This window comes from Sinocyclocheilus anshuiensis, unplaced genomic scaffold (genome assembly GCF_001515605.1).
Source record: "Sinocyclocheilus anshuiensis isolate Anshui unplaced genomic scaffold, SAMN03320099.WGS_v1.1 scaffold606, whole genome shotgun sequence".
NCBI classification, from domain to species: domain Eukaryota; kingdom Metazoa; phylum Chordata; class Actinopteri; order Cypriniformes; family Cyprinidae; genus Sinocyclocheilus; species Sinocyclocheilus anshuiensis.
The window spans coordinates 8,822-30,593 of NW_015544148.1; the positions used below are offsets into that span (position 1 = coordinate 8,822).

At 44.5% G+C, this 21,772-nt stretch overlaps 1 protein-coding gene across 1 annotated transcript; it reads left to right on the top strand.

The window, feature by feature from the left end:
• Positions 1-2,475: 2,475 nt before the first annotated feature.
• Positions 2,476-20,377, top strand: cldn15la (claudin 15-like a). Its single transcript, XM_016494976.1, has 5 exons — positions 2,476-2,802; positions 3,579-3,743; positions 3,881-3,962; positions 19,953-20,066; positions 20,218-20,377. The coding sequence occupies exons 1-5, from the start codon at positions 2,586-2,588 to the stop codon at positions 20,297-20,299; spliced, it is 660 nt and encodes a 219-aa protein (XP_016350462.1). The 5' UTR covers positions 2,476-2,585; the 3' UTR covers positions 20,300-20,377.
• Positions 20,378-21,772: the final 1,395 nt, after the last annotated feature.

A 21,772-nucleotide genomic window follows, 5' to 3' on the forward strand; every position in this document is an offset into this window, starting at 1 on the left:
TACAGATTACAAAATCAAAAAAACATTATACAAATGACACAGTGAGACAGTTTTAAGGGCATCAGCATTGTTGGATGTAAGAAGAGTGTCCAGGTAGGATTTATGGCGATTGTCATCTTGCGAAAATGACGTAATTCGGAGCAAGAGTCTGTGCAGTAGTGATCGTGAGGTGGAGCCGCGGTATCAAAGTCCCGCCCAAACTCCCGATTCTGCGTGTGTGTCTCCTGATTCCCCTGTGTTTTCCTGTGATTTCGTATATAATAAAGACTGTGAATATTGCAACTCCTTCGTCTCCGTGCTCCTTCGTTCCGCCACAGCAGCATAACCATGACAAGTATACTGTATATATATATATATATATATATATATATATATATTTTAAGGGCATCAGCATTGTTGGATGTAAGAAGAGTGTCCAGGTAGGATTTATGGCGATTGTCATCTTGCGACAATGACGTAATTCGGAGCAAGAGTCTGTGCAGTAGTGATCGTGAGGTGGAGCCGCGGTATCAAAGTCCCGCCCAAACTCCCGCTGACCCAATCGCAAACTCACAATCATGACACCACACCCCATTTGAATGCATCAAATAACTAATTAAAAGCAAATCTATTAGAAAAACGAACACTTGAACATACATCAGCATGCTAAGAACTACCTAAAATGACAGAAAATGTCTTTGTAAAAAAATTATTTGAAGTGTAATTTGATTGTTGAGTTTGTCCCAGGTCCCATTACATTACATGGAGAGGGCGCGGTTTATGACCTATACTGCAGCCAGTCACCTGGGGGCGATCGAGACACTTCGGCTTCACTTTTCAGGACTCGTGCGGCACGCTTGGTCTGAAATGTACATCTATTTCATGGAATTATTTAATAATACCCTCATAAATTACAAGTATTAAAATACAAAAATAATAATGCTAATAACAACATGCTTTAACTTCAAAATAAATAAAAAAATCAGTAAAAAATGTACACACACACACACACACACACACACACACACACACAAACCCGTTATGGTGCTCCTGTGTACAAGGGACCCCAGAAAACCTAGTGATGCCACTAACTTGCTGTATGTAAAAAATTGTCTTTAGAATGTCACCATTTACATAGCAAAGTAATCATGAGTGTTGCCCAATTGCCCCTCAAAGCAATAGCTCAGGGGTTATTCTATGTGGTATGTTTTATTGCTTAAAAGCAAGTTTTTAGATTCTTATTTAACACAATAAACAGTTTTGGAAATTACCAGAGTGCTCACATGACACAGATACACCACCTGCTAATACTAATAGCCTTTTATGAGGACATGAGTATACTCACATAAGATGAAAAGTTTATATGACAAAACAAAATCTAAAACTGTTTTCTTTCAATAGATATTGATTTCAAGAGTGAACAATGATGGGTAGGGAATGAAAAAGAGAGAGAGAGAAACTCTGAAGTCATCTGCTTATTGAGAGAGTTCAGACTTTGAGCTCTGATGATAATCAACCATTAACTGGCAAGCCATAAAACCATAAAGCCATATCTGTTGAAACCAGGTCACAGTGAAACCAAAGAATAAGACATAATTTATAGTGTGCTTTATTGTGTGCTAGCAAAACCATCTGGAAAGCAGTCCATGAGACAATATTTTCCAATATTTTCTGTATTATCTGGGCTGATGTGGTATCTATTTGATAGGATTTTCTGTATAAAACAAACTCTGTGTCGAAATAACCCACATAAACACATCCTTGCAACTTCCGTCATCAAGTAATGTGAAAGGGGATTATACAGCTCTCCCATTCATAAAGTGATCTCTCAGTTTCATGAGTCATTGGCAAATACATTTCAGTTTCTCTTTTGAAATTTAATCACTGTTTTAGCAATGATAATGCAATTATCATTCACAATAATAATGGAATACAATACTGTTGGCACCATTATTACACTCATATGGTATTTATATGAAAATCATCTATAAATTTATATTACACACATATTGGTACATTTGTGCTGTTAGTCAGTTCACCTTTCAATAATAGTCCACTAATTTGGTGACTGAGTGTGTAAAGTGTGTTATCCCTGTGATAGACTAACCATACATCCAGGGTGTTTCCCTGCCTATGGCCCAAGACATTGATATAAGCACCAGGTTTCCCGTGACTCTATAGGAAAAGCAGTTTGGAAAATAAATGAATGGATGGTTGATTTGGTGATTGGGTGAGACAGCCAATTACACTTTCAGGTTTTGTGGGCTCTATTTTCAATGCAATATTGCATTAGGTTCAATATAATCACTCAAAGAGACTCTCAGAAACAAAACCAAACATGGTAATAGTGTTATCAAAGTAAATGGGTTTCACTAGACTATCACGCCCATTATCAACAGCATCGTCATAAGCTGAGTGGGTTTTTGGGTGCGGCAATGGCTTTATGACCCTCTGCAAAGGTTGAAGTCCTGCTGCTCAACAGAAAAACAATTCAAACTCAGGTATCAGCAGCAGGGACAGTGTAGTTTCTAGCACATTATTTTAGCAAATAATTTTTTGTATTTCTTGTATTTTCACTCACTTTGTGTGAGAAGTTGGGGGTAAAAATGTCAACAGCATTAGAAGTGACTGGATTCTTCATGTGTTTGGTCGGGTGGTTTGCAACTGGCCTTGCTGTGGCTAATGACTACTGGAAGATATCTAGCGTGCAAGGCACAGTGATAATTTCGAACCGCCTCTATGAGAACTTGTGGCATGCTTGTGGTGAGGACAGTTCTGGAAAGGCCAACTGCCAAGATTTTCAATCCATGTTGGATTTGCCAGGTAGGAACCAAATTAAAATAAAAATTGGTTATAATTCTATTGTTGTATTCATGAAGAGCTATACTTGGACCTAGAACTTGGTAAAACTTATTCACCTTGATCTCAATCTTTATTTGCATCTATGGTTCCATAAAAAAACCTTTCACATCCATGGAACCATTCCATTCCACAAAAGGTTCTTTAGATTTTTCACATTAAGTAAAAAATGGTTCTTTTAAGAACTTTTTTATGAAAGGTTTGTCAGTATTTATCATTAAAAATTAACCTAAATTATAAAACTGACCCAAGATCAATTAAAACCATATTAGACACTAATTCATTGGTTCACCACATCAATGCCCCTAGTGGCACTCCATGGAAATTGTAAAACATTTTGAAACAGTATATCATGTAACACAAAATGTCTTGTTTCCTGTAATCATGCCAGTTTGATGCATACTCTAAAGCACTGATTTGAAACAAAAGATTTATATGCATTTTGAAGTTTCAATTAGCAGTATTTTTAAGCACCCATCACTAATATGAACAATAGACCATTAATGCCAGTCACAACAAAGGCTACTATAATGATTTATGATAAATAATCTCTGATATGCAGACAGTGGGGTCATTCAATTTTTTATTTGCTGCTGAAAAAAAATGTTTTTGATACAACAAAAGTAAGTATTGTATTGTAACAGTAAACCTGCACACCCCAACAAAGTTACATGCACATCCTCATTTTAATCTATCCAGAAAAAAAGCAAAAACTAAACTTTTGTCCTTCTCGTTTTTAGTTCATATTCAGGCATGCCGAGCATTAATGATCATCGCTCTGATCCTGGGGCTGGTGGGTATAATTTTATCTACCATGGGGCTGAAGTGCATTAAGATTGGGTCAAAAACAGATGAGTCAAAAGGCAAGACTATGGTCATTGGCGGCATTATCTTCATCCTTGCAGGTAAGCAGAATTACAGTATCTGTGTATATGAACATAAACAGTTTCTATTATTGTTTAATTGTCTATATGTTTCCCCCTTCTATTTAGCATCTATTTAATGATACAGTTACTGAGAAAAATATTTTTATTCCTTATAGGTCTTTGCACTATGGTGGCCATATCTTGGTATGCTGCACGGATTGTTGCAGAATTCAATAACCCATTTTATGGTGGCGTCAAGTGAGAAGTCCCACATTTACACACATACTCAAATGCATGCACATTTACTTATCTAAATAGGGATATAACATAGACTTCTGTTGTTGTCATATAGGCTACAGCTAATTATAAATACTGTAAACTAACCCTAACCTAGCCCTAAAACTTACAGAAAACGTTCTACATATACAGATTCAAAAAAATATATGTAAAAGAAAACAAAACAAAAAAAAACCTTTATCCCAGACAGGGGTGTCAAATGGATATAGCAGGATGTGGTGGGTAGATGGTAAAGAGTTCATTAATAACACAATATTATAATAAAAATTTTTCTTTAACATACTAACACACACACAAAGAGCAATAAATTGAGTGTTTTGTGTCTGTTGCAAAAAAAAAGAAAAAGTAATAAGTTCACCTCAATAATAGCAAATAATTACTGCATTTAGATTGTTCTGTGTGAACTGTCCCAGAAAGTCACAAAAAAACAAGTTGTGAAGGGTTAACCCTTCTAAGCCATTAGGGCTATTTTTGAGCCCAAATGATGTTTGCTAAAAAAAAAAAAAAAGGTCCCTTGATCCAGATGGCATGAGGCTTTGAACCTTGTTAACACTTTCTAGATCTACAAGACACACACAAAAAAAAAAACATAAATATCTGGTTTTGTTAAGTGCGAGAAAAAAAGTCACACTCAGGATGTTCTTGTCACGGGCTGCTTATGCTAAGTAATGCCGAGTTCACACTGCACGATTTTAGCCCGATTTTTCACTCGCCGACAGGTTTTGCGAAATCGCCAACAAATGCCCGAAATCGGAGGCAAATCGGTGCTCATTCACGCAAGTGACAATCACGCAGTGTGAACTATCAAAGACGCAATCTGAGGGAATCGCCGACACCCGTGAAATATTTGGCATGCTAAATATGTGGAGCTGTCGGCGATTCACAATCACGCTGTGTGAAATGAGTTCTGACTGAAAAACACATCGGCGATGACCTACAGCCAATGAGAGACCAAGATACAGGGCAGCGGGAAGTTCGGGGGGGAATTATATGAAACGTAGTTTGCGGACCGGTGTTGCCAAATCCGCGATTGCCGCCAAAGGGACCCCTTGAAAGCAATTCGGCTATTTTCAGGCTAGTTTTGAGTAGTAATTGGGCGGGTTTTTTCCATCGTGCAGTGTGAATACAGCAACAACTGAATGCTACCCCAGATAGTCGTTCAGTGTGAAACCAACAGTGATGCGACGTCTTTGAAAATCGTGCAGTGTGAACTCGGCATAAAGCGCATGATAAAGAGGACACTAGACAGTCTTTAATTAATCCACAGGGAAACAAACACAGGAAATACAGGAATAATCCAAAATGACAAAGCAAAAGCATATCAATATCAATAACCGGCAAGGGTTGGAACTGAAAGGGGAGACTTTATACATAGGTAAATGGAGGGACTAATGACATAAGTAACTGAACACAGGTGAACAGACTAACATAATCAAGAGAGACAGAAACTAGGTCAAGGGAACTCAAAATGAAAACAAACTTAAAGTCCATAAGTGTGATAGAAATCCCCCCTCCTGGAAGGCGTGACCTTGTGTCGTAGATGGACCAACAGCAGAGGGAGGGCGGGAGTTCAGGAGGAGGGGGGTGAGGGACAGGAGAAGGGCAGGAAGGGAGGCAGGCAGACGACCAGGGTGGATCTGATGGAGGGGAGGAGCCAGAGATGATTCAACAGGAGGGACCAGGACCAACCGTCATCGCCACGATGACGGTTGGAGGAGCCAAGGAAACAGGAGGGACTAGGAGCAGGACGAGGAGCCAGACAGGACCCACACCGCAGCCAGCATGAAGGCCCACAGTGGAGCCGACGGAGGGAGGAGCCATGGTGGAGGAAGAGCTGGTGGAGCCTGTGACGGAGAGCCGACGAGCCAGGGTGTATCCAGAGGGCCCGGGTGGAGCCGACTGCTCTGGCGACCAAGGCGGAGGCGAAGATCTGGGAGTCCGTGGCAGAGCCGGAGCGACTGAGGACCAAGGTGGAGCTGGAGGGAGAGATCGACGAGGCGCAGCCGGAGGAGTGGAGTCCCGAGGCGATGGCGCCTCAACGATCGACCAAGGCGGACCGAGGGATGAGGGAGCCCGGCGGAACTGGTGGACGACCGGGCGATGGTGGAGACAAGGGAGCTTGGAGCCTAGGTGGAGCCGCTGGGTCGATGGGCTGAGGTGGAGTCCAGGACTCAGAGGCTGGAGGCAGCCTCCAGGTTCATGACAGGGCAGACTGATGGTGAAGGAGATTCACAGGATGGCAGAAGAGGCATATCACAAAATAAATCCATATTTTCTGAATCCAGCTTTAGCTCACCCTCAGCAGTGGTACAGTGGGTGGGGCATTCCACCGTGCCTTCATACTCCACTGCAGTATCCACTCTCACGTGCGAAGTTGCCGGCTCATGCACCTGGTGCACCTGGTGATCCTCAGCTCAGTCGCTCCTGGTGGTGATAGCTCGTCGACTGAGGTGGGCTCGGGTTCTCCATCCACGGTGGACACGGGCAAGCGCTCTGCGCTGTCGGGTGACGTTTGCCTGGGCTCTGGGTCTAAAGCAGGGCTGGTGAGTCCGATGGTGAATGGCAAGTCATTGCTCACCAGCACCCACTCCACATCCGGACAACCGCGCTCTGCCTGCGGTGTTATTGCTCAGCTTGTAAAACGTGCAGAGGCAGTTGTCCGGGTAGCTGGTGAAGTTAGCGATCTCCACAAAGATCGTCATGTGGACCTCAAGAAGTAGATCCCCCTGCTCCAACAGGAGGAAATATTCAGGATGATCCATAACCAGAAAAATAAAAACTGATACAAAACGAAACCAAAACGTGAGGGAATCGCCGCTAATTAACTAATTAACTGGTTGGTTATTCTGTTACGGGCTGCTTATGCCAAGTAACGAGTTTGATACACAGTCTTTAATAAATCCACAGGGAAACAAACACAGGAAATCCAGGAATAATCCAAAATGGCAAAGCAAAAGCATATCAACATCAATAACTAGCAAGGGTAGGAACTTAATTAAAGGGGAGACTTTATACACAGGTAAACTGAGGGACTAATGACATAAGTTATTGAACACAGGTGAACAGACTAATATAATCAAGAGAGACAGAAACTAGGTCAAGGGAGCTCAAAATGAAAACAAACTTAGGCCACGTTCACACAGCAGCAGAATACGGTTGTCAGTCCTGTATTTGAGTCCTTAATACAGTTATGTTCACTCACAGTTCGGTTATTTACAGGTGTGATAACCGCATTCTGTAACCAAACTCACACCCGTAAATTTTCAGGACTCACAACTGCATTCTCGGAACACACGCGCTGTGTGAATGGAACAGGACTGGACAACTAGTTGTCTGTCACGTCATACAGTGCGAGAGGGAGCCGCTCTGCCGCACAAACGCACGTCTACCATGTGTTACGTGTTTTCATGTGTGTTTTCGGTAACTTACAGTGACGGAGAAATGAGCTGCGTGTCTGTCACCTGAAATTTTTAGATCCCGTCAGTTTTCTACCGGAGCCGCTCCCGTCAGTCTTGTGTTCTGTGCGCGACTCATATACTCTGCTCTCCACCCAAATTTAAAGGCTGCTGTCGGTTAATGAAGATTTGACGGATGAACTTGCGGCTCGATTGGACTCTTGTCATGTTAGAAAGTGATAAGACTTTCAGTTTTATGGACGTCGCCATCTTTGATTTTACTTTGGTCATTGTCACTATGGTTAGTGGTAAGGAATACGGGCTTGACTCCCGTTGCACGCTCATACAGACAGTATTCTAAACACAAATGTAAGCTGCTGTGTGAACGGACATATCGAGACTCACACCTGTAAAGAAAATGTGGTTGTCAATCCCAAAAATTGTTCTGGGACAGTTCAGGGTCTCTAGACCCCGCTTAGAAAATGAATAAAATTGATCCTAAAAATCAGACACAATGCATAACACACATAGACAGAAATGAAAGAATAAATTACACTATGACACTATAAAATTTATAATTTTTCAAATAAACCTGCAAAACGGTATTTTCCAACAGATTTGCAAACTGTCCATGTTATCTCCATGAATAAAAGTTAGAAATGTGGATCTTTTTAAAAGTGAATTGTACATAACTGGTTGTTATTTTGGGGGGAGGGGGGGACTATTTACTTTTTATTTTTTATTTACTATTTATTTTTATAAATTTAAAACATTACATAAATCTCCTCAAAACTACACACACATGTAGAGTAAAACCTGAGTAAAATTACATATATATATATATATACTAGGGATGTGCCGATCCGATATTCGGTATCGGTATCGCTCTGAAACTGCTGTTTTCTGCTGGATCGGGTATCGGTCAGACGAAACCGATCCAAATCCGATATTCTACATATACTATTCTGTGTTGTTGTTACGGCCCAAGAAAGGCACAAAAACTTTATGAAGTACCATAACGTTTTCGTGCACTATATTCCAAGTGTTCTGAAACCATTCCATAGTTTAATATGAAGTACAGATGAATATTTAAGTCGTTAAATTCAAGTTCACGTAACCTCTTCTCTCCGCTGCGGCTGTCTGTCATCCTCAGCATTCAAACTGCATGTCGCGTTCGGCTTACTCTCACTAAGATGATACAATGTTCCTATTATTATACTTGATCTGTAGATAAAGATCAGTGGTTTTGAATAAAATGACTTTATCTTGCTGGAGTTTAGTGCTGTTTCTAAAGCATGTTACTTTCTACCGGGTGTCTGTTAGAGATCACAATACTGGAGTAGAGAGCACTATGAATTGTTCTTCAAGCGCACAGTAACTGAAATTTTAAAACTGTTAAAAGAAAAGGCTCAATAAACTATCACACAGATATAATACACTATGCACGAATATCTCTTCCCTTTGTGCTTTGAACTTCTCTATGCGGATCTGCGCACTGTGACTCAAGCGCATCATTCTGTGCACGGGATGCGCATAAGCGCTTTGTGCCGCTCCGTATTGAAGCCTTTCATGTTATAATACTTTTGTTCAATGAAAGATTATTAATAGCCTTTCTTGTTGTCTTATCTATCATATGTTGCTGCTTCATTACTGTGCTATATATTTAAAATAAATGTCTTTTAATTTTATAGTATATTAATTAATATATAAATATATGGTGGCAGTCGTGGCCTAATGGATAGAGAGTCGGACCGACCAAAGGTCGCGGGTTCGAGTCTCAGGTCCGGCAGGAATTGTCGGTGGGGGAAGTGAATTACCAGCACTCTCTCCACCCTCAATACCACGACTGAGGTGAGACCTTTGAGCAAGGCACTGAACCCCCCACTGCTCCCTGGGCACCGCAGCATTGGCTGCCCACTGCCACACTGTGTGTGTTTACGGTGTGTGCGTGCATGTTTGTTCACTACTCACTGCTTTGTGTGTGCACTTGGATGGGTTAAATGCAGAGCCCAAATTCCAAGTATGGGACACCATACTTGGCCATATGTCATGTCCTTTCCTTCCTTATTACTTGTTTTTCATTAATGTATTTTACAACAATGAGCAATGTTTAACATTTTACCAGATTTAGCCCTGCACTTATTCACTTTTGTTTGTTCCCCACTAAATATATATATTTTTTTCACTAAATGTTTAGATTTTATAAAATGATTGTGCACTCATGATTTTTCTAGAGTAACTTTTGCTACTGAATTATCCACTAACCTAGTTTATAGTGTTGTTTTTGGCGGCCTGTTTTATTTTTAGTTTTAGTCTAGTCTAGTCTTTGTGTGAAGCTGTCATTTTAGTTTTTATTAGTTTTATTTATAGTAGTATTATATATTATATTTATTAATTTGCTGTTTTTCTTTACAATGAAGTTGTCTATATGTGGTAGATTGTGTGTTTTATACACAAAATAGTGATGATCAGGTCAACACATTGAGGTATTTAAATTCTACACTGGTTTTAAAAAACTGCGCTGGTATCGGATCGGTATTGGCCGATATTCAGAATTTCTGGTATCGGATCAGGATCCGTTCTGAAAAAGTGGTATCGAGCCAGCCCTAATATATATAGTATATATATATATATATATATATATATATAGATACTAAATCACATTTTATTGTCTGAGGTCAAGACAACATCCTGAGTGTACATCCCAAACAAATAGCTACAAGGGTTAAGTAAACTTCAAGCGCTCATACATTAGCAGTTGCCAGTTTATTTTGAAAGCTATGAGATCATTTGTTTCATTTCTGTGTTCATATATATATATATATATATATTTTTTTTTTCCAATATTTTCTTTATTGAGTCTAGTTAAATGGGACATTGGATGCCCATTTTACATAAGTTCGTATGATTCTTTAGGGTCTTCATGAAAAGTCTATAACATACTTTGGTTAATATTTCTCAGAGGTGTAAAACAAAAACAAGTGGTGTTGTCAAAAACAGCTCTGTTCACAGCGACCCGTTTTAGTTCATGTCTCTTTAAATGCTAATGAGTTCTGAGCTCTCGGCTTGATCTGAGATAGTGCTTATGATTTGTAGAGATAAAAAAAAAAGAAGCTTTTTTTATGTGGTTTTTATGATTGTAGGGTCTTTGTGTACACTCACTGCCAAGACACATTTAAGTTCAAACACCATGTAAAAGAGAATTTAACATCCAATGTCCCCTTTAAAAAAACTATTTAAAAAGCAGTGGCACCCCCAAGATGGAATTCATTCCAGTGGCTAGCTCATGCCGGCTCAGTGCCCACATCCCTCCCACAATCTCTTCTCCGGTATCAATCACCACTAGAGCTAGTTCTCAGCCCTCCTTAGGAGCCTAGGGCCTAGTTTCCTTTGGAAAGACATGTGAGGAGCACAATGATGCCATGTCAACTGTGACGTCAGACTCAGAGGACTAGTCTTGTAGCCCTACAGAGGACCCCACAATGCAATGTAATGACATAAGTGACTATCGATGAAGCACTATCTATGAAGAGCTTCTCCAGATCATGACTAAGCTCAGCCTGTAAAGGTCTGCCCCCACTAGCTGAGCGAGAATGCACCTGGCTTGACAAATGGATTCTCCAGTCCGGTCGCCGTCAGAGAGCGGGCCCTCAGAGACCTGCTTCATTCTTCCCTGAAGTACACGCTGAGGTTACTAAGATGTGTCACTCAGTTCCTTTCTTTCCTAGGCATGAGTCTCAGTTCCCTTTCAGTCAGTCACGTTCGACGTTACGTCAGTAGTGACTGACGAATTGGGATCCTCGCTAGAGAGCCCAATCACCTAACAAAACAAGCCAATAAGTGTTGGCGTGCAATCTTTGCATCGCGCACACCGCCCCACAGTGCGGGTATATAAAGAGAGCGCGTGCAGACGCTCATTCAGCTTTTCGCTTCGGAGCCGAGCCTTTCAGCTGGTCCGGTTACCGAGCACATGTGTCTACAAGACAGCGTTCTGCAGTGTTGGTGTTACGGCGTGTCAGCAGGGGTTGCTGGTCCAGTGCTGCTGTTGGTGTTTGGACGGCGTGCTGCAGCTCCTCAAACTGTGGTCGCGCTGAGACCTCTCCTGGGCGCTTCAACACTTTTGCTATCTAAAAGAGCAAATCTAAAAGAGCTCCACGAGTGACGTGTCGTCTTTTTAAAGATGGCCTTCCACTCGTGTGTTTCTGGGCGTGGTCGCTTCCTGGCTCCATCTGATGGTCACGAACGCTGCATCTCGTGCCTGGGCGTTGAGCACATTGAGGCAGCACTCATGGATGACTCATGTTCTCATTGCAGGGACATGACCATCGAGATGTTGCGATCGAGGTTCCTCTTCATTAAACGAGAGGGAGTCCCCCTCCCCATGCCCCGTTCTAGTTCCTCCCAACAGCGGAGGACTACTTTGGCGTATGGTCAGGGCGATCTGAGGGTCACAGTGAGGGCTTCCCCGTCGAGTACGTCTCCGCGGGCCCCTTACTCCTCCAGCGCATCGCACCCTCTGGTTCGGCATATGGCAAGGGCGATCTGAGGATCACAGTGAGGGCTTCCCTGTCAAGTGTGTCTCCGCGGGCCCCTCACTCCTCCAGCACATTGCACCCTCTGGTGTTCCGTGATGAGGTGGCTGAGACTCCGGACAGGGCGGGGTCTAGCGTCTCATTCAGGCCTCTGGCAGATGACAGGATGTCGATCACTGCATCGGGGGACAAGATAGGCTCTGGAGATGAGGACTCGGCTGCGCTGCCTCCGTCAGGAAGAGTAGCGTTGCCCGAGTCAGATCCAGAGCTGACTGCTATGCTTTCCCGGGCCGCTGAAAGCGTCGGGTTGCAATGGAAACCACCTCCATCTCCCGAACGCTCAAGGTTGGATGATTGGCTGCTGGGGGTGTCGCAGGCCGATCGCCGGCAGCCACCTCCGGTTCCTTTCTTTCTGGAAGTGCATGAAGAAGTTACTAGATCTTGGAGAGCACCTTTTTCTGCCCGAAACAGAGCTAGTGCTTCTTCCGTCCTCACTGCCCTCGATGGCGGGGCGGCTAAGGGGTATGTGGAGATCCCTTCAGTCGAGCGCGCTATTGCGAAGCAGCTCTGCCCGCAAAGCGCCACCGCCTGGCGGGGTAATCCGTGCCTCCCATCCAGGGCCTGTAAGTTCTCGTCCGCTCTAACGGCCAAGGCTTACAGAGCTGCTGGACAAGCCGCCTCCACCCTGCATGCCATGGCCCTCCTGCAGGTCTACCAAGCCAAGGCATTGAAGCAGCTGCACGAGGGCAGTTCTGACCCTGGGGTAATCCAGGAACTGCGCGTGGCAAACACTGTTTCCTGGACTCCCCGATCTCCCAGGCTGGCCTCTTCGGCAATGTGGTGGAGAGCTTCGCCCAGCAGTTCTCTGCCGCACAGAAGCAGATGGAGGCGATCAGACACATCCTGCCCCGGCAGCCCACTGCTGTCATCACCCCGCAGCCCGCTGCAGTCCCTCCGCCCACTCGTCACCGAGGGTGCCCTCCTGCTGCCTCCACCTACGCTCCAGCTCGGCCTCAGCAGCAGCCTCCACACCGGCCGCAGCGTGGAGCTGGCAGCAGGAAAGCGGGGCAGCCTGTCTCTTCCCCTGCCAGGCCTGTAAAGCCAGAGCAAGCGGCGTCCCTGAGACGGGCGAACCGTAGACTCTGGATCCTGCTCTTCAGGAGGTGGTGATCGCACCACTTCTTCCCCCGGAGGAGGACCGGGTGGAGAATCTTTGTTTCCTTTTTGTTTTGTTCCGCCACTGGCTCCCAAGCCAGTGGTACCCAAACATTCAATAAAAGAGCAGTTTCCTATTTTTCCGGGTCTCAAGAGGGAGAGGATGGCAGTGTGCGAGACACGACCTCGACACTCCCGTCCCCCTCTCCTTTCGCCAGCGGGCATCAGGGCCCGGTTCGAGGACGCTATGCCTTCTCACGCGCCCCCTGCCCAACCGTGGAGCCAGGTAAGTGTTGCACCGCACACTCAGACCCCACTCCGAGACGCTGTGCCTTCCGGGTCGGGTCCCTGTGTTCCACCTCACTGCCCCACTGCGGGTACGTCGGTGGTTCCCCTAGTTCCGCTTGTTCGGTTCCTGGGGGCCTGGCTAGTGCTCCCCAGACCGTCTCGCTGGCTCACGAGAACCATCAGACTCGGCTATGCGATTCAGTTCGCCCGGCGTCCTCCCAAGTTCAGGGGCATTCGGTTCACCTCTGTGCCGAGCAAGGATGCTCCCGTCTTGTGAGCGGAAATCGCAGTCCTACTGGCGAAGGACGCGATAGAGCCGGTCCCTCCAGCCGATATGTAGTCAGGGTTTTACAGCCCCTACTTCATTGTACCCAAGAAAGGCAGTGGGTTACGACCAATCCTGGACCTGCGCGTTCTGAACCGGGCCCTTCACAGGCTCCCATCCAGGATGTTGATGCAGAAACGGATCTTTCGATGCATTAGTCTGCTCGATTGGTTTGCAGCGATCAACCTGAAGGACGCGTACATTCATGTTTCGATCCTCCTTCGACACAGGCCGTTTCTCCGCTTCGCGTTCAAGGGGCGAGCATATCAGTACAAGGTCCTCCCCTTCGGACTGTCCCTGTCACCTCATGTCTTCACCACGGTCGTGGAGGCAGCCCTCATTCCGTTGAGGGACAGAGGCAGTGTGGAGTTGGACTCGGTTAATCTGACAGCACTCCTCTCAGTAGAGTGCGCTCAGTCGATGCTGAGCTGCCTGGAGTCCTTCCAGTTCAGCTAGGCGGTTCAACTGAAACATGCATATGGCATATGGCATCCGCTGCCACTGTCACGCCGCTCGGATTGCTTCACATGAGGCCGCTTCAGCACTGGCTTCACGACCGAGTCCAGAGATGGGCATTGCAATGTGGCACTCACCGGGTCCCAGTCCCCCCGTCCTGCCGCCAGACCTTCAGCCCGTGGTCGGACCTTGCCTTTCTTCGGGCAGGAGTTCCCCTAGTGCAAGTGTCCAGGCATGTTGTTGTCTCAACAGATGCCTCTGCCACAGGCTGGGGTACCATGTGCAATGGGCATGCAGCATCGGGCACCTGGACAGGGACTCGTCTGCAGTGGCATGTCAATTACCTCGAGTTGCTAGCAGTATGGCTTGCTCTGCGCCACTTCAAATCGCTGCTACACGACAAGCACATACTGGTCCAGACGGACAATACTTCGACCGTTGAGTACGTCAACCACCAGGGTGGTCTACGCTACCGTCGCATGTCACAACTCGCCCGCCATCTCCTTCTTTGGAGTCAGAAGCATCTGAGGTCGCTTCGCGCCGTTCACATCCCAGGAGAGCTCAATCGTGCAGCCAACAAGCTCTCACGTCAGCCCGCCCTTCCGGGAGAATGGCGACTCCACCCCGAGACAGTCCAGCTAATCTGGAAACGCTTCGGAGACGCTCAGGTAGACCTGTTTACCTCTCCGGACACGTCCCACTGCCAGCTGTCTTACTCCCTGTCTGATGGGACCCTCGGCATGCAACTGGCCTCGGGGCCTACACAAGTATGCGTTTCCCTCAGTGAGCCTTCTCGCACAGACACTGTGCAAGGTCAGGGAGGACAAGGAGCAGGTCCTCTTAGTAGCGCCATACTGGCCCAGTCGGACTTGGTTCCCAGAACTGATGCTCCTCGCGACAGCCCCTCCTTGGCAAATTCCTCTGAGGAGGGATCTCCTTTCTCAGAGAGGGGGCACCCTCTGGCACCCGCGCCCGGACCTGTGGAATCTCCACGTGTGGTCTCTGGACGGGACGCGGAGGTTCTAGGTGATCTGCCCCCAGCGGAAGTTAACACCATCACTTCAGCTAGAGTGTCCTCTACGAGGCACGCCTACGCGCTGAAGTGGAACCTGTTCGTCGATTGGTGTTCTTCCCGGCGGAAAGGCCCCCGTAAATGCCAGATCGCAGTCGTGCTCTCCTTTCTGCAAGAAGGCTGTCTCCCTCCACCCTCAAAGTGTATGTTGCCGCTATCGCCGGACATCATGATGCAGTAGGCGGCAAGTCTGTTGGGAAGCACGACTTGATCATCAGGTTCCTTGGGGGTGTGAGGAGGTTGAATCCTCCGCGCCCCCACCTGGTACCCTCTTGGGATCTCCCCTCGGTCCTGACAGGAGGAGCCCTTCGAACCTCTGCAGTCAGTAGAGCTTACGTTTCTGTCGCTAAAGACAGTGTTCCTCACTGCATTGGCTTCAGTCAAGAGGGTCGGGGACCTGCAGGCATTTTCGGTCGACGATTCGTGCCTTGAATTCAGGCCGGCCGACTCTCACGTTGTCCTGAGACCCCGGCCTGGATATGTGCCCAAAGTTCCCACCACGCATTTCAGGGATCAGGTGGTGAACTTGCAAGCGCTGCCCCGGGAGGAGGCAGACCCAGCCGTTGCTCTGCTCTGTCCCGTTCGTGCTTTGCGCATTTACGCGGACCGTACGCAGAGCTTCAGGACCTCACACCAGCTCTTTGTCTGCTTTGGAGGACAGCAGAAGGGAAAGGCTGTCTCCAAACAAAGACTTGCCCACTGGATAGTGGAGGCTATAGTCTTAGCATACCAGGCCCAACGTTCACCGTGCCCTGAGAGCACACTCTACGAGAGGGGTGGCATCTTCTTGGGCATTGACACGGGGTGCCTCGATAGCAGACATCTGTAGAGCTGCCGGCTGGGCGACACCTAGCACGTTTGCAAGATTCTATAATCTCTGTGTAGAGCCCGTGTCCTCTCGTGTACTTACCTTAGATGGTCAGTAACACCGGACCCGCTCGGTGTCGATCACGCTTGCTGCGCCATTCCCCTCTACGGACCGGTTCCGTGCGCTTAAGTGCTTCTCAGTTCTGTTTCCCTTTTGGTGAACCCTGTTGAAGTTCCTCCCGCACTCGTGTGTATGCCCAAGGTCAGCCCTTGTGCTGGGCTAGGTGCCCGTGTGTAGTGATTCCCCCTTCGGGTGATCCCACATGTGTATTCTTCCACGGTATGGCTTCCCTCACGGTAAGCCCGTGTCTTTCCTATCTCTGCTGCGTAGTATCTCACCCCAGGCAGGCTGAGTCTACCGCAGGGACTTTCCATATGTAGCACTGCCCTATGGCCAGTCCATATGTGTAATTTCCACATGATACCCCCTATACGCAGGATGTGGCTTCCGTAGCATTCCCCTACTTGAGTACGCTTTCCCAGTGTTATCCAATGTCCCACTGTACGGAACAGCAGTGGCGTACACCTCTGCCTAAGCCCTGTCCTATCTTCCGCCCCAACTGGTGTGGGGGGACTTGCCGGCTTTCGCAGGGCACTGGAGGGGGTCAGCAATAGTGGCATTTTCCATACGGATCCCAATTCGTCAGTCACTACTGACGTAGCGTCGAACGTGACTGACTGAAGGGGAACGTCTCGGTTATGTATGTAACGTTCTGTCTCCACAGTTGCTGTACCGCCGCTGTACGGCCGAGGCACACCATCTCGGCTCCTCAGCGAAAAACTGAATGTGCATCTGCACGCGCTCTCCTTATATACCCGCGCTGCGGGGCGGGGTGCGCGATGCAAAGATCGCACGCCAACACTTATTGGCTTGTTTTGTTACCACTCAAAGGTGATTGGTCTCTCTAACGAGGATCCCAATTCGTCAGTCACTACTGACGTAACGTCTCCATTCCCTCCTTCAGGGAACGAGGGTTACATACATTACCGAGACGTTCTCTTTCAATGGAAACACACCACTTACCAGAGTGTTTGCAGGCCATCATGAACTCGTTCATGATGTTCAAATGAGAGAAAACCCTTCTCTTGGAAAACTCTTCTCTCTCTGCACCGAAATGGCCCACCCAGCCGTGGTTGGTCGGAATGACTTGGTAATTATATTTCTTAGCAGCACTAGGAGAACTGACCTGCCATGCCCCCCTACAGTGCCCACTTGGTGCCTGGCTTTGGTTTTAAAAGCTTTGGTGTGCTCCGTGATGGAGCCACTCCATTCAGTATCACTGAAAGCATTCTATCTCAAGTCAATGCGTCTACTAGCATTCACGTCAGTTAAAGGGGTCCTATTATGCTCTTTCACAAAGTCTTGATTTTGTTTTGGGGGTGTACTAGAACATGCTCTCATGCTTGGTGGTTCAAAAAACGCATTATTTTTCACATCATTTACGTTATTACAATACCTTTCTCCCCAGGCTGGCACAAACGGCTCGATTAGTTGTGACGAGAGGGGCGGGGCCGAGAGCCGTGGTAACGGAGCGAGGCCGGTGGAGTAATTGATAAGGAGCGACACCTGCACCACTCACTGGTCTCGAGTCTCAGTGTTATACTTGTAAGAATTGTTCTAGACATGACGAAGATTTGACGCTACAGCACAGCAGCTCTTCTTCTTCGTGTTCTCTGATGCACTAACTCTGCAGCAGCACTTTTTCTTCGTTGTCTCATCTGATGCACTCACTCAACCAAGCGTTCTAACCACAACCTCGCCCCTCCCCACCCCCCAACCATTCGAATTTCTGTAGGTGGGAATTATTTGTAATGATATTCCAATGAGCCGCTTTGTGATATCACAAAGCCCGGAAAACAAACGCTGTAGTCCAAACGAGTCGTTCGTTGTAGTTCTTGAAAAGGGATTTTTTTAAAAACTAAATATCTCCCTTTGGAGTGGACTTTGAGATTTGTAACTTTCTAGATCTTTTTTATGCCCAAACATACACACTACACACTGACTAAAATAAAAAAAGTGAAAAAGCATAATAGGACCCCTTTAAGCAAGCATGGCATTTGGCCCAAATGACTGTAGAGGTGTTCTCAAACCAAAGAGGGGTTATATACTGTACCTAAGGTGCTCTCAACACCATTAAGAGCCCAGGTTATAACATTGTCAGCTTTTGCTCCAAGTGAGCCAGCTGCAAGAGATATGCTCCCTTTGCAGTCACTCTGCCATAAACATGCTCTGAGCATTTATTTTGAGCGCCACTAGACAGTTTAGACACTCTGAGCAGTTCCTAATGAGTTTTGGCAGCCGAACTAAAGGCCAGCCTGTTTCAAAGCAGTGGCTATTTCATTGGATTGCGGATGCGATAGCACTGGCTTACAACTCGCATAGCTTACAATAAGGTTTGAGCCCACTCTACAAAGGGTATGACTTCCTCATGGGCATAGATATGCAATATATCTATGCAGATTTTTGCCTAGCAACAGGATGGGCTTCACCAAACTCCTTTGCCAGATTCTATGATCTGGCTGTTTCTCAGGTACTGTCAGTACAGAGAGCTAGTTTTTGCAGGCCAAAAGACCATAATAAGCCACTCCACTGAACAGTGCTTATACTCTATTGGCATTGCTTCCCTTTTCTAAAAGTGAAGTATTCTGTTACAAATCCTATTAAGCGCAGATATTCACCACTTCTCTATTAACCATTAACTTCGCTGTGCCCATGCTCTGTTAATCTATTAATTTCATACCTTTTCTAAAAGCAACGTTTTATGTTACAATCCTATTACAGCTTTACTTAGCCGATGTGACAGATTTCTCCAAACTCACCTAACAGTTTACACAGTGATCTGAACACTTTGTAATTGTCCTAAAGAGATTGTAAGTTTTCATTCATTTCATACAAATTACAAATCATTCTAATAATTTTTTTTAAAAAACATGTGCACAAAACTCTCAAATGTTTTCATAATAGTTAATACAACCAACCAATACTTTAAAAAATCTGAAAAAAGCGATTGTAGCTCATTTTATTGTTTTTTACGTTTGTCCAAACACAACAAATAAAACTCTGTAATTTGAAATATCATCAAATGCACATGGTATATTTTCAGTTGGCCCCTAATAACTATTAACTGCTCGCTCAATAACACACACACAACACAGGAAACACAGTTTGTTTACACTTGTGTAAATGTGTTTCCCCATAGCGTCAGATTCTAATACAATATCTCGTTCCCTCATTTCAGGGAACTGAGGTTACATTTAGCAAACGCAGATATTTTCTCTTTCTACATTTAAACGAATTAGTATTGTCAAATGATATTGTTAGATTTGATGACATCTGAACTTTCCATACCTTTAGTGAACTGATGCCACTGATCCTGGATGAACCCTCATGTTCCTACAACTTTGTAGGGCAAGGGATTCCAATCCTGCACCTACCTGGATGGCCACTGTCCTGCAGAGTTTAATTTCAGCCTTTATTAAACACATCTAAACCAGCTAAAAAAGGTCTTCAGGATTACTAGAAACTTCCAGGTGTGTTAGAGCAGGTTGGAGGTCAACTGCAGAACATTGGCTCTCCAGGAGCAGGATTGTACACGCTTTCTTTAGGGGTAGAGCCGCAATGAAGACAAATAATGGGGAAATCAGACAATCGTCAGACAACAAAAAACAGAGATTGCAACTCTGTTAGTAATTTAATGAGAAATTGTTTTTATTTCTATATAATTTTTACAAATTAGTATATCCCTGAATGTCCCCAAAAGGACGTTTTGTGAGGTTTAGAACACTTCTGGGTACAAATTTGTCCCCAATATATTGTTAAGTAGGTACATACACCTAACACTCTGCCTTTGTTTGTTGCAGATTTGAGCTGGGTACAGGTCTATACATAGGTTGGGCTGGTGCAGCCCTGTGCATACTGGGTGGTGCGTTCCAGTGCAGTGCCTATCAAAGAGTCTCTAAAGCTAAAGAAAAAGGGTAAATCTCAGACTTAAGATATGTCTCTCATTTCATGCCATTTACAATAAATGTACTTTATATAAGATCCTTATTTTTCTAATCATGCTGTCTACAGTGTCTTTTGAACTTTTGATGTTTTTTTTTTCTGTGCATTATATCTTTTTAACAGGGCATACTACCCAGGTGGTAAGCCAAAGACAATCTATACTGCAGCTCCATCTAACACAGAGACTTCAAAAGCTTACGTCTGAGATACAGGGTCACCCATATAAACAAGGCTGAACTGTTGTTACTTTGATGTTTGTTTTACACCATTATGTTTTTGCAATTTTTTTGACTACACTGTGTTCATGATGCATGTAAAAATTACTTAAATTATCATGAATGCTGAATTTCTGGAATAAAAAATGTTGCCTGATTCCATTTATGTAATTATTTTGCCATGCTGGTTGTGAATGTGTTTAAACTTTTGTTTTTATGTATAGGGGAGACTAGAGCAAGCTTTTTACAGCAAGGAATATTTCTCATAGTGGGTTTGTTTTTAAAATTTAATTTCTCTATAAGTACATACATTACATTTTCAAGCTTGAGAATATTTCCACCGTTATTGCCCTGGAAAACAAATACACATGGCAGCAGGGCATGTGTCACATTATATTTGGTAAGTTGTCAGAATGGGACCTGGGGCCGTATGTATAAAGCCGCTCAAAGTAAAAGTTTAGTCTTAAGTGTGTCAAAATTCTAAGAATGACGTAATTTTACTCTTATTCCTAGACTTAAGAATAAGAGTGATTCATAAAGGTTCCTAAGTGTTAAAAGAGGTCTCAGCTCCTAAATTATTTATTTAATAAATAAGATAAGAGTAAATAAGAGTAATAAGATGGCAGCAAAGAGGAGACGACAAACACTTTCCAGTGAAAATATATTGGACTTATATGATAATATGGAGTTGATAAAACGATACAAACTTAATTTTTTTTTTTTGTAACTGATGAAGTAAAAAAATGTAATAACCTCTTCCACTCAACAAGTCAATGCTCTAACAGCAGAAATTAAAGTAGTAATTAATTTTTTTTGGCTGGAAAATTGGAAAAATGCAGCAATGCACCGGTGATGACACAGTAAGCAGGTTATTACATATTTTGGCACTAACCCCACCAAACACAACAGTGGCCAAAAGTGATGTTTTGATTTTTTTTTTTTTATGACCCCACATTTCACTTAAACCGTTAAAATACAAAGGACAAAAAAACACTGACCAGTGTTGCCAACTGCTTTCAATTGAATGTAGCTAAAACTGGTCACTTAATGTTGCTAGATGACCTCATAAAGCTGGGTTCACTGATCTATATTTATATTTATATTTATATTTATATTTATATTTATATTTATATTTATATTTATATTTATATTTATATTGTAATATGCTTACAAAATCTTGCTTTTTTTTTTTTTCATTAAGAATGAAAAAATGTCAAATTTCCTAGGCCGGACATCACTTTTGGCCACTACTATATGGCAGTTTATTGAATTTTCAACTTTATTCTTAAGAGCATTTCTGAGAAGTTTTATACATACGGGCCCTGCTGTTAAATGGCCAAACAAACAGTCCTCTAATGTTAAATTGCAACACATACTGATAGACAACTGCTGATGTGTAACGAATTAGTCCACTGAAGGCGAGCGTAGTGAAGAACCCAAGTGCAGTTTATTTACAAGTGATT

Bases quoted from the DNA above. Each gene is read 5' to 3' on its own strand.
- cldn15la (XM_016494976.1), top strand. From the start codon at position 2,586: ATGTCAACAGCATTAGAAGTGACTGGATTCTTCATGTGTTTGGTCGGG. The intron at 2,803-3,578 runs GTAGGAACCAAA...TCTCGTTTTTAG, and splicing joins ATCCATGTTGGATTTGCCAG to TTCATATTCAGGCATGCCGA. The intron at 3,744-3,880 runs GTAAGCAGAATT...TATTCCTTATAG, and splicing joins CATTATCTTCATCCTTGCAG to GTCTTTGCACTATGGTGGCC.